We start from the raw sequence: 17,552 nt of genomic DNA on the forward strand, positions 1-17,552 counted from the left end.
TACACATGGTCACATAAAGCATTTCCTTTTCTTTTTTCTTTTTTCTTTCAGGAGAGTGAATTGATTGTGAAATGGTCTCCGCGGGCATCCATGAGCTGTCTTTATACTTGAGGTTTGGCTGCTGGAGCCGCCGCTGGTGGCTGCTTGCCACCAATGGACCTCAACGCAGCACCGGCAGGACATCTGCATGACTACTTGTTTATCACAGCTCGGAAAAAAAAACAATCTTTTTAACAACCGCAGTGGAATTATTTAAACAAAAAAGTTGAATAAATGTATTAGTTTAATTAAACAAAAACTAGTGTTGGTTATTTTTGTCTATATTATGGGGAGAAATATGTTCATGGAATTATTTTGCCATTTATTTTATGTTATGACGTGGTCATGGTATGCTTAATTTTTCCTTTTGTAGGGAGTGATTGTGTATTGAATCTTGCCGATTGCATCAGAAATTTTGGAGATGATGTACACTTTTTTTTCCCACCCCAATTCCATATCGATCCAGACTTTCGGGACACCCTACAGACAATATGCAAATTATATTGAAAAACCATTTTATTCGTCCCTGACCTCTACTTTTTAGGCAGATCATAAAACCTTGACACCGCTTTGTGTGCTTATTGACCTCCTCTCTTTCATTTGGAGACACACACACACACACACACGCACACACAATCCCTCAAGCCTTTGTTCCTCTGCCAAATAAAAAGGGGAATAGGGCGCAGACCCTTGAGACCATTTCCGGAAATTGGAATGGCAAAGCGATCTCGTTATTCTTGAACTTTCTCGGATTCCGTACTATCCTCCCTCCTCGCTTCACCACGCCCTAGCCCCGCCCCCCTCGCATAATGTGCCGGCTCCCAAATGAATGACACTACGCACACACAAACACACGCACGCGCGCACGTACACGCTTGCGCGAGCACACACACACACACACACACAAATGCAGACACACAAAACAACGGTAGTCCCATAACGCTCTCCTCCGGCCCACAGCCGGGGCAAAGAATACTGAAAGTTATCCGAACCGAGCGGGCCATGTGTTGTTTGTGACCCAGAAATTTAGCAGCCGGCGGGGCACAGGAAGAGATTTTGAAATGGAGTAAGGCTTTTTCCTCACCTCATCGACTGTGGTCCCCCCCCTCAAGTCAGACTACAAAGGGACGTCAGGTCGGACCTCGTCAACATGGAGACATTCTTCTTGGAGGTAAAATCGCTTATTTCCCCGCGTACTTTTAAGTTTGTCTTTCAGGTTTAAAAGTCATTTGTTATTAGTTTCGTCCTCCATTTCATATTCACACCTCGTCATTTCAGAACTGGAGGACGGTTTAGACACCACCATTTATGAAAAACAGACCGTTAAGTTGATATTTATTATTTGGCTATTTTAATAGTTATGTTTGTATGGCTAGGTGGTCTAGTGGTTCACAGTTCTAAGTTCAGGGGGGTTCAAATTCAGTTTTTGGCCTCCCACTGTGGAGATTGCTTTTTCCCCTCTTGGATTGTGTCGGTTTTCTGCAGGTACCTTCTCCAACTTTTCACCTTTTTTAAAAAAAAATCTGGACACCAATTATGAACCCAAGTGTATGTTTGTTTCTGGAGAGGACAGAAAATGTCCTCCCTATTCTGACTTCCTTGATATGCCCCCCCCCAACAACCCCCCCGTGACAACATGTCACAACAATCCGTTTCAATTGTACTCCGATAATCCCGTTACAAGCAAGCAGAGCCCACATGACAACGTCAATGTACTTCTTCGTGTGTGGCGCTTTGACAGCACATGTGTTTTCCTCTTGTTTTTATTTGGAAGTCCCAAACAGTTTGTGAGTGTGGAGTGGATGCGAGTAGACTTCACCTGTCAATCTGGACAGAGACGCAGAAAACAGACACACATGGGTGCTGTCATTGTTTAAACTTGATGGCTCACACTGTTGTGACTCACACATCTGCAAGCAGTGATGGGAACGGAATGTGACTCGCGGTATTACTTTATTTTGGGACAGCTCTTTTTTAAAAATTTTAAATATACTGTACAATAATCAGGAGTTAATAAGTACGGATGCTATTCGGGTACATTGTTTTACATTTACAAAAAATGTCTTCCGACGGATAGCCTCGTCGGATTAGATTTTGCGAGAATTGTGGAAGAGAAGCCTTTGGGTGGATTATTGTGAGTCAGCCTCGGATGAATGTGAGGCCTGATTCATGGCTGGGGGTTTGTCATGTACCCATGCTGAGCCATTCGATTGATTGATAGGCTGGCTGGCTTCTCACTGATGCTTAAAAATTGAAGTTCTTGGTGGGTTTCCGATTGCGTGACACATCCGCGCAAGACCATTCTGTCTGTCCACGCTGGCCGCAGTCCACACCCGGTCCGCCCTGCCCTGTCTTGTCAATGCCTTTTCAGCTCTGACCGACGATACACTGGGTGCTGATTTGGAGGAAACGCGCTCTTTATGGCCTTCGTGAAGCATCCTGTCGAGCCACCACCTTCAATTCTAAACTGGGCAATCCTTTAAAGTGGCAGCTGCCTCACACTGTGAAGCCAAACGAAGACCTTTCCACACCCGTTAACGCCCTTAGACCCTCGCATTACAGGCCAGATTCCTTACCCCTGAAAGGTATTCTGACCAGACGGAATCCTGGAGTCCTCCCCCCACCTCCCCCCGGCTCCTGAAATTCCCAGCCGTGCCGGCATGTCATCCCGTGTCGCGTACAAGTGCCGCGGCCGCTTGAGGTTTCGGTTACCGCTCGCATTCTTCCCACCCCTGAAACATCCACTCCGTTGGGCTTTTTCAAGGGCAAGGGCCAAAGCGGATCAACGCGCCGGAGAAGAATATTGTTGTGAAAAGTGTAACTGAACGCGCCGGTCATTTCCTCCAGCTGTTGAAGGCATCTGAGATCACTGCGCCGCCACCTCCAGCCACACGGACAGCTAGATTTAGCAAGGAAGGAAGTCAGGAAGTGAGGCGAGGATACAAGGAAGGAAGGAACGGAGACAAAAAAAAAAAAAAAAAGACATTCCTTTTGAATGCTGTTGCTGCTGCTAATCAAGATTTGCCCAAAAAAGGTCATTTGAGAAATTTGAAATCATGTTATTTAGCTCTTTGGGGTTTTTTGTTGTTTATTTTTTTTTTTTTTTGTTTGGCTTGCTAGCTCGCATTTGCATTTTCAGCATCTGTGAAAACTGGCCCGCCCGTTTATCGGCGACCCGGTCAGTGTTGCGATAACCTCCTGCTGTCAGCGTTCGCTCAAGCCGTCTCTCCCATCATTAAAGTGGCTGCGTTTTTTAACAATAGAGCACAGAAGTTCATTGATCCGTTTTGCTAGCTTGTGATGATGGAAGGACAGTAAACGTAAGAACTGACAGCGCCATTCGAATGCGGTGCCTCCACAAATCCACTAAGCATAAAAAAATAAAATAAAAAACAACTTACCGATTCCAGTAAAATGCTTTTATACCCTCATAAGTTGTTTCAAAACAAACAGTTGTTCAAGAAAGCAAACATCGATGTTAAATACAACTGAATTGTAGCACCATGCTAACCACACTTTGAGAAGCGCCACGCCTGGCGATCCCTTCTTCTTGGTCTACAACGTCTGTTTAAGAAAACCAGGAAACTAAAATGCAAAAAGAAGAGTACTGCAAAGTACTATATAATCCAATTTTTTTTTTCTTCAAATGAATGTTTTTCAATGCTCAACTTGGCCGTGTTGCGTCTCCACCCAAGGGGGACAAAGGGAGGCCCATCCCAAAATTGGCTTTGAGCCCAATCAATATCCATTCATGAATTCGTTTTCCATCACTACTTCTGTTTTGAGACAAGTGCGAGCTGAAATCTGTCGCAGCTGACCTGCGGCGAGAGGCGAGCTACACTCTGGCCTCAGGGTTGCCTTTAAAAAATAAAATAAAAATAAAGCAAGGAAACTAAATTTAAAAATGTTCCTACAGAACGTGTTTCCACGAGGATCACATCCTGACCGAAAGCCTTCATTATCCAGCGGGGAAACATTTGTGGTTGTCACTTACCGCAGTGACATCACAATTTCAAATCCCTGAACTGCTGCGCTGGCTTTCTGATGAGTCATTCTCCCGCCAAAGCCTCTTTTTATAGGCCCTGATGCTGCCACGTTTCTTCCCACCCATCCTTCCCTCAAGGGTAAATAATAATAATAATACTAATAATAATCCAATCCTTGAGTCGAAACATGATATTCTGATGAATATTGCGCTTGTGGACTAAGAATGAATCCATCCCTTTTCATCAATAATCGCAGGGTGGTGTTATTTGGTCCTACGCTGCCCTCTGCTGTCTGCTGGAAGTGACGTCAAAGTGTTACGTCTCACCTGTTTTATGGGTTTGGTCATATGGTGTTCAAAATTCGAGCCCGGGGGGCCCCTTTGACGTCACTTTTGGTCGACAAAAATCGGAGCAAAGCAAAGATTCTCAAAATAAGATAAGATAACCTTTATTCGTCCCACAATGGGGAAATTTACAAAATGGAGTACCACACGAAGGAATCAATTATTTTAACTCATTCATTCATCTTCCTAACCGCTTGATCCTCACTAGGGTCGCGGGGGGTGCTGGAGCCTATCCCAGCTGTCTCCGGGCAGTAGGCGGGGGACACCCTGAATCGGTTGCCAGCCAATCGCAGGGCACACAGAGACGAACAACCATCCACGCTCACACTCACACTCACACCTAGGGACAATTTAGAGTGTTCAATCAGCCTGCCATGCAGAATTTTGGAATGTGGGAGGAAACCGGAGCACCCGGAGAAAACCCACGCAGGCCCGGGGAGAACATGCAAACTCCACAAAGGGAGGCCGGAGCTGGAATCGAACCCGGTACCTCTGCACTGTGAAGCCGACGTGCTAACCACTGGACTACTTTTAACTCTATTTGTGAAATACCGTCCAGTTATATTAATTTTACATTTGCGTTGAATCCATTTGAGAAATATGTCTTCAAAAATGTCTCTTCTTGTTTTCTTTTGGGATGTATTTATTTTAGCGACAATTTTTGATTTCACTTACGTGCAATAACACCATTTTTGCTCGGCGCTGAGCCTGCCGTCCTTGTTTGTGCCAGCCAGAGGTCGATTCTCCAAACCAGACAAGTTGCTTACTCTTCACTGCCACTAAAGGATGGACTTAGTCTAGATTTGCATGCGCTGTGTTATCCGGGATGCTTAGCCAGAGAAAATTAAAGTCGTTGTTTACCGCGGCCTCCCCTGGCACACTAAACGACTTTTGGCCTTGACCTTGGCCGCCCTTGCCCGACTGACTCTATGAGCTCGTAATAAGAGTCGATCTTAAACCTCTTCTTGCGCTGCGGCTTAATAATAGCCAGCCTGTGATTACTGCTGCCGGCCCAGATGCTGACTTTCCCTTGCTAGCCTCCTGTGATTACCTCGTGGGTGAGACGATGATGGAATATGTTCATCGCTCTTACCTCTGCTTTCCATTTTCCGACAATTCGAACTGAATCAGATTGCGGCAACAACTGGAGCCTGTGGTTCAAGGGCACAGTTAAACTCCTCTACAACAAAACCTACAGTACATGGGCGAAAATACCCCCTAGTGTGAAAAAAATGTTTCCCCCCACTACAATGAAAAGTGAAGTAAATCCTGATCGTAAATTTTGGAATTTCTTCTTTTTTTTCTACCCTGACTGTATGAAGTGTCAAATTAGTGTATGCTCATATTTATGCACTGTTGGAATAAAAATAAAAAGTTGATGTTTTCTTTGGTTGTTAGTGTGAAGCTAACCGGGCTAATGAAAAGCAAAGCGCCAGCTGCACAATAGTTTGTCCTTTCGTATTTGTTTGGCTTCGCAACAGAGAGAATAATCGGAGAAAAAAAAGTTATTTGTGAGGGGGGGGGGGGGGGTCAGGGGTTTTTGAATGTCATTATCTCTTACTGTATGTTGTGTTGTGTTAATGTAAAATAAGAAGTCATACAAAACATTGGCAGATTTTTTAAAAATCACTATTATTTTGAAAGTGCTAATATCGTTTGATTCATCGGTTGGCCCCTAGTAGGCACTGTACATAAGAACAATTTTTTTAAAAATGACAGATTTTTTAAAAAAGAGTTGTTCGTACATTGTTGCCCCCCCCCCCCCCTCAGCCCCCAAGGTAGCCTCTCTATCGTAATCCTTTCCCTCCGTCCTTTGACTTCAAGTTTCATATTCTCCAACACACTGTGAATGACAGTCGACTCGCGTTGTCAGACCACCGCGGGGGAAGGGCCCTCGAACCCGTTGGATGCGCCCGCGTGGATGATCCCATGTGCACGCGGCGACTGACAAATCAGCAAGTACTCGCCGCGTTGTTCTTATTTGTCTCATTAATATGTGGATTCAAATCGCTTCAAAGCAACCTTCTGCTTTAAGGCCTCAGTGGGGGGGCAGACAGCTACTAAGACCCCTTGATAAAAGCCAAATGACCCCCCCCCCAGGCCTGCTCCAGACAGGGGGAAGCCCTGTTCCCCACGGGGCTCCTCCTCCTCCATTAGCTAATTTCTGATCAGCTGCCTCCTCCATCATCTTTAATTCATATGTCTTCCTGCGCAGATGCTGGAGGGTTGCTTTTAATCATCCGATTTGTGCCCTCGGTCAAGCAGCCTGCCCTCCGCCCACCCTTCAGCCAATGCTCCAAACAAAGACTTATTCTATATGTCATTTCCAGGCGTCGCTAATGTGATATGCTACGAGTCTTAATGCAGTAGTATCTGGACTTTGTTGCGGGATTGAGCTCCAAAGTGAATTTACTCATCGATCCAATACGCTTTCCAAAATGAAATGATTAAATTGCCATGAATCTGTTCCAGCCTTCCTGAAAGCACCAGAATTATTTTGCTCTTATAAGTATTTAAGAAAGGAAAGGAGCACTGTATTTTCACCACTATGGTTCCCGGTACCTGGTACTCAATACTGGTATTTAATGGTACCTATTCTCTGTACAGGCGGCCCGGTAGTCCAGTGGTTAGCATGTCGGCTTCACAGTGCAGAGGTACCGGGTTCGATTCCAGCTCTGGCCTCCCTGTGTGGAGTTTGCATGTTCTCCCCGGGCCTGCGTGGGTTTTCTCCGGGTGCTCCGGTTTCCTCCCACATTCCAAAAACATGCATGGCAGGCTGATTGGACGCTCTAAATTGTCCCTAGGTGTGAGTGTGGGCGTGGATGGTTTTTCGTCTCTGTGTGCCCTGCGATTGGCTGGCAACCAATTCAGGGTGTCCCCCGCCTACTGCCCGGAGACAGCTGGGATAGGCTCCAGCACCCCCCGCAACCCTAGTGAGGATCAAGCGGTTCGGAAAATGGATGGATGGATGGATATTCTCTGTACTTTTGTGTATTTATTTCATCATAAAATGTCAACATTGACATTTATTTTGTGCCACCCACCCACTCCTAATTATAAAGTATAAATAATTCAAACAATAAATCAAGTATGCCATAACCTACTGATTTGAGTACCCATCCCTAGCCGTGTGCCTTTAAGGGGTGTGGCCAAGTGAGGGACATAAGGAGCCGTGCGGGCATACCTAAAGCTCGGTCCGATTCTGAGTCACCGGAAGAGTCCAGCGACGAGTGGAAAATATGTATTTTGTGGCACGTTAGAATGACTGAAGATGCATGATAAGCTGTTACTTCCGGAGTGGGTTGATCCATTTATGTGTGTGTGTGGTGTGGGTGGGTGGGGGAGTAAAACTCTCAACCCATCTGGAAGATTTGGGACCCGCAAGACCTGGAAGGACCTTTTAGCCCCGATTCCCATCCTAGCCGAACTCAGCCCTTCTTGTTTAATCTCACTTCTGTGTGTGTGTGTGTGTGTGTTGCACTCACTCAGCATTTCTGCAGATTTGGGTGAAATCCTTGAATTTGGCCCGAGTTCCTGCTTGTGGAACAAGCGACAAAACCCCGCATTGTTTTTAAAAGTAGTTAAGATATTGTCTGCAGGGCAATCTGCAGAAAAAAAAAACTATTTGTCATGATCACCACAGTTTGAAAATGTGAAATGTGTTGTCAAGCCATTTAAAAGGGGGGGGGAAAAAAATCTAAATAAGCTCGTTTTGGCCTTGCTGCTCGAGTCACATGTCCAAATGGTCTAAAGATAGGAATCTTCTCCTGCCATCTTGTGAACGTGTTGCCCTTTGGGGAATCGTCGATCGGCTTTCTAATGGACCCTCGCGCGAGAACCAATTTTCCCGTCTGAAGTCAGGCAACTCATGCCCATTAAGAATCGTCACGGCGGCTTTTTAATGGACACTCGGGGCAAGAAAGAATTTGCGCTTTTAGAAGCGGGTCTAATGTAGAGACTGCCGTCCACTCGTCCTCTTCCCAGGGGTCACTTTCATGACCCCTTTGGATCTTTATTGTTATGATAATACTGCCGTGTGTATTTATTTGAGGTGTAAATTGGCTTTCGGCAGCCGCACGAGGGAGTCAACGTGGATCCATCGTCCTATGGGTTGTCCATAGCAACATCCGACAAAAGTCCATTTGAATGACCGCATGACTCTTTGATTTCCGCTTACACAAGAGCACCCGATGGTCTGTGCAGTAATTCCGAATAATCCGCACCTGAACGTGAAGCCGCCTCCCCCAAAAATGCCGAGCTGGTACCAGGCAGAGAGGCGCACGCATAGATCCCAATCAAACAATGTTAATGCGTCGGCACGTGCTGTACTTATTGTAATCGTTGTTTCCGCCCTTTTGGCACACAATCGGGAATGCGACACGACCGCACTCCAGTCCTCTTCCTAATTTCCACGACGCGGCAAAAACTGTTGGTTTGCGAGAGCCCCCTTTTCGCTCAGCTGCCGGAAGTCACGTTGGCGATCGCTAAGGCAATCGAGACCGACGACTCGTGGAGAGTACGTTTAGAGCAGGCATGTCCAAAGTCCGGCCCGCGGGCCAAATCCGGCCCTCGGCCCCTGTCATAAAATCAGTGCCGTCTGTCCCGCAGGTTGGGCGCAATGGAACACGTGTTGCATTGACTGAGGTCTCGTAGACTGGTGAGTGATGTTTCATAGAGTACTGCTTCCCTCTAGTGGCTAAATGAGTAATAGCAGTCACTAAATGAGTAATAGCATTTAGACACTAGAGGGTATCACTCACGAGTTAACAAGACATCACTCCGTGTTTATATTGACTGATATGTCATATTTCAAATTCCTGTTTCATATGAACCAAAAGAAATTCTTAAGATTGTTGAAATTAAAATAAAAATGGAAATGTGAAACAGACTGGCTTACTAAAATTTGCTGAACAATATTGTTGTTCAATGTAAAGAATGTCAGCCAAGGTCGGCCCCCCGACATTTTACCACATAAAATCTGGCCCCCTTGGCAAAAAGTTTGGACACCCCTGGTTTAGAGTCTCCAAGCAATTTCTCTTGGCGTGTGTTTTAAAAAGCCCAATATGACATGTTTCGCCCCGTCGCGCATACACGGCCGCTCCTTTTAAATAGTTAATTAGGATCGATGTCTAAAAGTGGCGACCTTGTCCCGCTTTAGGCATCCAAGTGGAATTCAGGCATATTGATCCCGCTCTGTTGAACACAATCCCGTTTTTTTTTGTTCCGTGTTTCTTTTTTGAGTCGATGAATGTTTCTGCGTCGGTACAAAAAGGTGAGCGAAGAGCAATGTTGAATTAGCAATGCGGTCATTTCTCCGGCATTGTCTTCCAGTCATTCAAACATGCTTGCCAAGTCTATAAATGCATCTTTTCCTTTGCTGCGAGGAAATGACGGGCATACCTCAGGATTCCTGTTGTTGCGCTCGGCGATTGCATTGTTAATTCATACGTCTCCGACGGCCGGGAAGTTAGCATTAATGAAGCGCGCTACGCTCTTGCTATCAATTGTCAAGAATCCAATCGGAAACCGTGTTCAAGTGCCCCCCCTCCCCCCCTCCCACCACCACCGATGTGGGAGTTGTTGATAATTACAAAATGCCAAGTTAGCCTGAAATGATGAATGCAATGGCCTGGAAAAATGAAGTTACCCAAACAGTTGGTGGAAAATGAGAGCTATTACTCAGCCAGTGTTTTTTTTTTTTTTTTTACAGTGAGCCTTGATTTAGGATGCTTAACGGTGTGGTGTTTGATGTCGGTGTTGCAGGGCTCCCGTGTGTGGCTGAGACATCAGGAACAACTTCTGCCCTCCACCATCAGCTCCGGCGATGACACTTCGCTGGTCCTCACCACTGACTATGGAAAGGTAAGAGGACACTCATCTCTGGTCATTGGATCGGTTCATGCTCTCATCAGTCTGCATGTTGACAAATGTTTTTTTTTTTTTTTCTTTCAAAATGATATTTTAAAAAAATCTGATTGGGGAGGGGGGGCAGACTATTTTCATAGCTTTTCCCTCCGACACACTTAAAGACAAAATGTTGTACTGTCTAGTGTGCAACCAAACCAGAATTGTGTCCAACAAAAGTCTGCTAGCGTAATGCTAGCCTGTAATGTGAAACAATGACAAGATTAAGATTAAGATATCCTTTATTTGTCCCGCAATGGGGAAATTACAATCAGAATTCAGAAAGGAAAAACGCTGGGTAGGGAGAGGGGAAAAAAAAAAACACGCTCGAACTATCCTCTTCCGAGGATAATTTAAGCTAGCAAGCTAGCAAAAATGATCATCCATGTTCCTAACCCAACCGCGATCAGTGAAATTCTGGGATACAGAGACCATTTTCATCACTTTGCCCCTCTGACACACTTAAAGATAAAATGTTGTACTGTCTAGTGAAACGCCCAAATGTTCAACCAAACCAGAATTGTGTCCAACAAAAGTCCGCTAGCGTAATGCTAGCCTGTAATGTGAAACAATGACAATATTAAGATTAAGATATCCTTTTTTTGTCTCGCAATGGGGAAATTATAATCAGAATTCAGAAAGGAAAAACGCTGGGTAGGGAGAGGGGAAAAAAAAAAACATGCTCGAACTATCCTCTTCTGAGGATAATTTAAGCTAGCAAGCTAGCAAAAATGATCATCCATGTTCCTAACCCAACCGCGATCAGTGAATTTCTGGGATACAGAAACCATTTTCATCATTTTGCCCCTCTGACACACTTAAACACACTTTTGATGTTATTCCTCAGCGACTGTTCTCACTCTTGGCTCGTCCACTTCTGAAAACATAGAAAACAAAATGTTGACCTGTCTAGTGAAACACCCAAATGTTCAAACCAAACCGTAGAATCGTGTCCAACAAATGTCTGCTAGCTTTCCTTTTTTTAACTCGCGTTGACCCACTGAACGCAAGCTAGCGCCTCCCGTCGCGAGCATGTATTTCGGAAAGTGGGTGTGCACGCAGGAAGTTCACCTACGTGTGTTTCGTGTGCGGCTGCCCTGCGAACAACGCCTTTTGTGTGCCTGTGGAACGTCTGTGTCTGGAGGAAATCCTGCACCCCGCGGTTGGACGTGGAGAGAGTGAAGTGATGATAGACGTGTGAAAAATAGCTTTGAATTGTGTGTGTTCTCTCTTCTTTGTTGTCCGGTGAGCTACGGGTTTTTGGGCAGTGATGAAGGAAGTAACTCAACAGGTATCAAGGACTATTTGTGTCCACAGGATCAAGACATCTAGCGTCATTTCCACATCCAGTTCTTACAGCAGATTTCAAAGAGAATATTCTGCGTGCTTTGGAGCAAAATGGAGGAACTCAAAGCAAAGCTACGTGCTTGTTTTAAATACAAAACAAGACATTCTCTTTGTTTTATGTTTACTTTGACAGTAAAATTAACCCATTAGTGGCACTAAACAGCTTCAGGCCTTTTTTGAAAAAAATTGTTGGCTGCCTGCCGAACTGCTGCCGCCACGGTATACAGGAGCGTATGTCCATTTTTAACAAGTTCATTTTTTTTGATTAAACGGGCCGACTGACTGTTCACGCTTCATCTCGAAAATCCCTGTTCGCGGGCAATTGGTATTTCAAGGCGCCCGTGTCTTATGCAGATTATTTGTCTGAAACTGAGACTGAGAAGATTGCTCCATTAGCCAGAAAATTACATTTTCCATCGTCCATTCGTGTCATCTGAGTGAGCAGACTCACTAAATTGAATTTACTTGCTCTTGTGTCCATTAATTCCCCCAAAAGACAAAGCTTGACGTTTTCTGATTTTTAGTTGGGATCGCGTCTTGTAAACCTGATCCAGATAAGCGATACACAAAATGGATGGATGGCTAAAATTCCTCATTTGCTAAAAACATCACGTAGAACAACAGGAACGCGATAACCGGCTTTTGATTTCAACGTCTCGTTTGAGCTCATTACATATCTGTCCAAGGTTCTGTTTTGGGGCCCCGCCATTTTTACACACAGGGGCCTTGTCAGTCAGAGCTTGTTTTGGTAAATGTAGCGTCTCCCCCTACCGCCCTCCACAGGCCCTCAGGGCGGTGATATACCATTACCAGGCGGTCGACTGGTGCTGCTCGGTGCCTAAAGTGCTCATCTTGCAAGGGTGGGGGGGGGGGGCTTTAACAGCCTGACTTGGCTGCTGTCCCATTAAGCAGCACATCAGCATTTGTCATTGTCTCAGACCTGAACGAGAGGGATCGGTTGAGAGTACACACAAAAAAAAGCCAAGAGGTCGTGTCCCGTGTGTTTGTGTGTGACCGTGTGTGTCCATCTGTGTGTGTGTGTGTGTGGTTTTTTTTTAATATGGGCAGATGGCACCAGCTGGATTAACAGCGTGTCTGTTATTTTGAGCGGGCGCGCACACAAAGAGAACGCAGGAAGTGGTCCTGTCAACTAACACGAAAGTTAGAATCGTTTTAGACAAAAGTAGTTTTTGTAGAATTTTGGATTAAAAAAAAAAAATTCAATGAAGAACATGGATTTGTTCTTGGAACATCCACGTTATTAAAAAGTGGAAAAAATGTTTCGCTTCCTCCTAAAGGCGTGCTCAAAGGCCAAAATGGCAACCAACGGCGAATTTAGTTCAATTTCGGGCAAATAACGGCATCAAATTTATGACGATGATGATAATGATGATGATGAATCTTATTTTATGAATGTACCACAGAGAAGAACAAAATAGGGACTAAACATTTGGCACAGTCGTGTTTTGTGCTCGCATTTTCCATCTTTGCCGGCAATGTGTAGAGCAAATGTTTTACACACTGCACAATTGTTGAATGCAATTTTTATTATTCATTCATTCATTCATCTTCCTAACCGCTTCATCCTCACTAGGGTCGCGGGGGGTGCTGGAGCCTATCCCAGCTGTCTCCGGGCAGTAGGCGGGGGACACCCTGAATCGGTTGCCAGCCAATCACAGGGCACACAGAGACGAATAACCATCCACGCTCACACTCACACCCAGGGTCAATTTAGTGTGTTCAATCAGCCTGCCATGCATATTTTTGGAATGTGGGAGGAAACCGGAGCACCCGGAGAAAACCCACGCAGGCCCGGGGAGAACATGCAAACTCCACACAGGGAGGCCGGAGATGGAATCGAACCCGGTACCTCTGCACTGTGAAGCCAACGTGCTAACCACTGGACTACTGGGCCGCCCAATTTTTGTTATGAAAAATAAAATAAGATAAAATATCTGATGCCACCACTATAATACCAAAAAAAAGAAGATAATGTCATACTTTAGTGTTGCTTAACTGTTTTGTCCATCATTAGTATGGAGTATATTAAGTATTTATTTATTTAAATCGGAAATGCTTAAAAGGTAAAATTTTAACAAGTGTAAAAGGTAAAATTTTGACATTTGTAAAAGAAGTGATTATTTTTAAAAAAAAATCTAATCGTGACAAAACATTGGACGTAGGCAGAGTGAGATTACTGCCTGGGAGGCGAGTCCCTCCCCACAAATGTTCTCACTTTCCTCAGTACCTTCCAAAAGTGGAATTAACTTTAGCGCACAGAAAATCTCCCAAAAACGTGATCAAATGACACTGAAATTTTTTCTCGGTCCAGTTGATCCCCCCAGTGTGTTTATGTTGCCTCCGTACTGTATTCCGCATGTAGTTTTTTTTTCCCTTGACTTCAAGAAGTCAAGGAAAGTGCCAACATTCAGTCTCATCCAGATGTTAAAAATAGTTCACTCCATGGCCGCTCGTTTTTAAGATAAGATAAGATAAGATATCCTTTATTCGTCCCACACTGGGGAAATTGGATCCGATGATATATGTCAGCTGGATTTGGATCATGCTCTCAAACTTGAGTTGCTCTAAAATCAAAAGCTTCTTTTTGACCGTTTCGGCACCCAATGCCGCACACGGCACACATTTGTCAAAAAAAGCATCACAAGAGGCGATGATTTTCGAATGCCCGCTGTGCACGACCGGCGAGGGTGACAACCCCCCTCCCCCCGAACCCCCACCACCTCTGTTTCTGAATATTCATGTAGCGCAGCCTGGCTGAACAAAGCAGCCGAGGCAGGGTGTGGTTTCGCTGAGCAGCAAACAAAAGAAGACCTTCCTACGGGAAGCCATGTGAGCATTTATTCCATAGCCTTCATATTGGGTTTAAGGTCATTGCAGTCTGACTTTCTTTGTCCTTGCGAGTAAGAGAATTCAAGCACACAAGTTGAATCACCAGGGCAAGGGTGTCAAAGTCGTTTATGTCACGGGCCAGATTTTACTTGCAGTTTCCCTTGGAGGGCCCTTCTGACTGAAACCATACAAAGAAGTCAAGAATAACGGTTTATTCATCTATTGTTTAAGTTACTGTAACGACGGGTTTGGTAACAAGAAAATAGTATCACTCTTATTGATTACAAATAGGAATTTGAAATTTGGGTAGAGATTTCAGCAAGCGTCATGAAAGTTGTCATTTTTGATTTTGCTTTCGCGGGCCACATAAAATGATGTGGAGGGCCAGATTTTGTCCCCGGGCCTTGAGTTTGACAAAAGTGTAGTTCGGTATATTGTTAGAACGACTTTGTCATGCGGTTCAAGTACCGGTTGAGGTTTTTGCACACCCGTAGGACAACTTTGGCATACTTGACACCATGCATACTACCACCTGCACTCTCCGTTGCAGTTTACGAAAGCTCTCCGCACTAGTTTTGGGCGATATTCTTTTCAATTCTCTTCCTCAAACGACTGCAACACTGTGGAAAAGTAATAAAACTCACCTCATCCCTTCCCATATCATTGTTCTTAGAAGAATCTTATCTTCACACGATTACTTTATGAATTTTTTACTGTATAGCTGTCACTGTATGTAGGCATAAAAAGCAGGATTGAAAAGGATTTGACAAGTTTTTAACTGAAGATTAAAAACTAGGCTGAGATGAAATACTTCCACTCTTTAAACCGATTTGCAGTGTCAAACAAAATTGTGCCACCATCTAGTGGTTGACAGTGTAATTACATCCAAAGTAAAAATCGAATAAACGCTCAAACAACTCTCCATCAAGCCGTATGAGCCTTGGTCGGCATCGAGTCTTCCTCTAATCACATGTCACGTGTGTGTGTGTGTGTGTTTGATCATCATGACATCACTCATCTCGTCAACACGAATGAGGTCGCAAACCGGAGTCAAACAGAGCTAATCATCTAAGAGGCTCCATTGAGGCTCCGAAGGCAGTGAATTATTGTCCAGGAATGACCAAAGCAGAAACAGAGGACGGTGAAACCTTAACTTCCCGCTTGCTTTTCTGCGGCCGTCTTTGAAGAGTTTAGCTGCGGGAAAAACTCCCCGAGGCCTGCGCCGTGAAATCCGAACGTTGTTCACCTGGCGTGCCACAATAAAAGTTGCTTGAAGTGAATAGAGACATTCCTCACCTTGGTTCATATATTTGATTGATTTTGACAGTGAAACCCGATCACATCCTCTCACAGTTGCTTGCTTGATTTATTTTTGCTATTTATTTTTTTTGCTCCCGCCGTGCGAACGTAAGAATGTAAAGAATTTCAGTGCCTGTGAACTGGAGGGAAGTGGCTGATTCCTTCTTGAGGAGTCCATTTTCCAGGCACTGATAATAGCATCAGTCACACAAAGTAAGTGATCTCACTGAATGCTCAGTGACTCATGTGGTACAAGCTCTTACACTGATTTGTCAGTTTCGACACGGAGAGGAGTGGGGTGGGGGGGGGGGGGTTGAATATTGACACTCAGCTGCCTGTAAATCTGCTGTGTGGATGACATCACCATAGTTACTTTCCCCCTTGAGGTCGTTGTCCTCAAAATCGTAACCTTCTCAGATGACCGTTTTGTTTTCCTGTGCTTTTGCCTCCGCACACGCCCGTTTTTCCCGTAACATTCTGCATAGAATAACTCAAAGCCAATGCACAAGTGATTCCAAAAAAAAAAAATCCTTCAAAAAAGCCCAAAGCGTGTTGCTTGAAGTTGTTTGTTGACAGTCCGAGTCAACGTTCCACGCCAAACTAAACATAAAACAAAAATAATTGCATGTTTTGTTCGTGCATTATATGCTAACCTAGCATCAACACGGCACAAAAATAATCTAGAGAGGCTCACGGAGCTACAGCAACAATGTTGCCGTAGTTATATAACGCTATGGATATTTTAACACAAATGGTGCAGCAAATTGACTTGTAGACAGACTACCCCCCCAACGCCACCCCACCCCACCACCAAACTTCAGCAGATTTTTGGAGCCCCCAGGTAGCGCGGTGTCTGTTTGTGATGACTCGGCAGTCTTCTAATCTAAAGCCAAGTGGTCTGCTCCCCTGCTGGGATGTAACCCGAATAGGCTCGGAGGACCTGCTGGTAATGCCTTGGGGCGACCCCCAGCCACCCCCCCCCCCCCCGCCCACTTCGCCCCTTACCTATCATACCTTCTTGTTCATTACACTTTCATTTGCCCAACATACAACACAGTAGACACAATTTGATATTCTGCGGTGGAATCTTTGAATTTGCTTCTTCTCCCTGTGTTTTTTTTTTCTTCTTTTTTTTTTTTTTGTTCCTTGTCATCGTTTCCTCTAATAAATACAGACAGCATGTACAGCTAGATCTCCATTCACCTTCTGGAATGCCGTGATGTGCCTGTGCGATCGCAGGTGATCTACCTGCCCAAGGCGGAGCTCAGCAAGGACACGGCGTACCCGATGCACCACAGCAGCGTCCGCGGAGTGGAGGACATGTCCACGTTGGCGGAGCTGCACGAAGCCGCCATCATGCACAACCTCTTTCTGCGCTACCAGAGAGACAACATCTATGTAAGGAACCGTGTTGGAACACGTACGGACGGGGAGGCCCCGTTGTGGGATCCCGAGTGTCGTCTAGACGTAGCGGCGGGCCCTGCATTTGGCGCCTGCGCCTTCACTGGAGATTTACTTGGACTAATCCCGCCATTGTCACCTTGCGGGTATCGAGACCATCACAATTATTCCAAAACACAATCTAACAGCATGCATGTCGCTTCCATGCTACAATGGCAATACACACATTAGCAGTTTCTATTTAGGTCTCCTTTTATCATCATTATTAGCGTCTATTAATAATGCAGTACACTTCAAGGCAGAGCTAATGGTTCTCTGCTTCAGTTTCTGCACGGCAAAAGTTGAATACGATCAACTGTATTCTGGGCCCTGCTTCCCGAAT

At 45.0% G+C, this 17,552-nt stretch overlaps 1 protein-coding gene across 1 annotated transcript in view; it reads left to right on the forward strand.

Annotated features, from left to right (window-relative positions):
- The first annotated feature begins 920 nt into the window (after positions 1–920).
- Positions 921–17,552, forward strand: part of LOC127611881 (unconventional myosin-X-like) — a 52,150-nt gene continuing 35,518 nt past the window's right edge. The window contains exons 1-3 of the mRNA XM_052082666.1: positions 921–1,210; positions 10,133–10,231; positions 17,009–17,167. Coding sequence (XP_051938626.1) covers positions 1,190–1,210; positions 10,133–10,231; positions 17,009–17,167 — 279 coding nt within the window. The 5' untranslated portion in view covers positions 921–1,189. The remainder of the gene's footprint in view (positions 1,211–10,132; positions 10,232–17,008; positions 17,168–17,552) is intronic.

Source organism: Hippocampus zosterae, chromosome 12 (assembly GCF_025434085.1).
Source record: "Hippocampus zosterae strain Florida chromosome 12, ASM2543408v3, whole genome shotgun sequence".
NCBI lineage: Eukaryota > Metazoa > Chordata > Actinopteri > Syngnathiformes > Syngnathidae > Hippocampus > Hippocampus zosterae.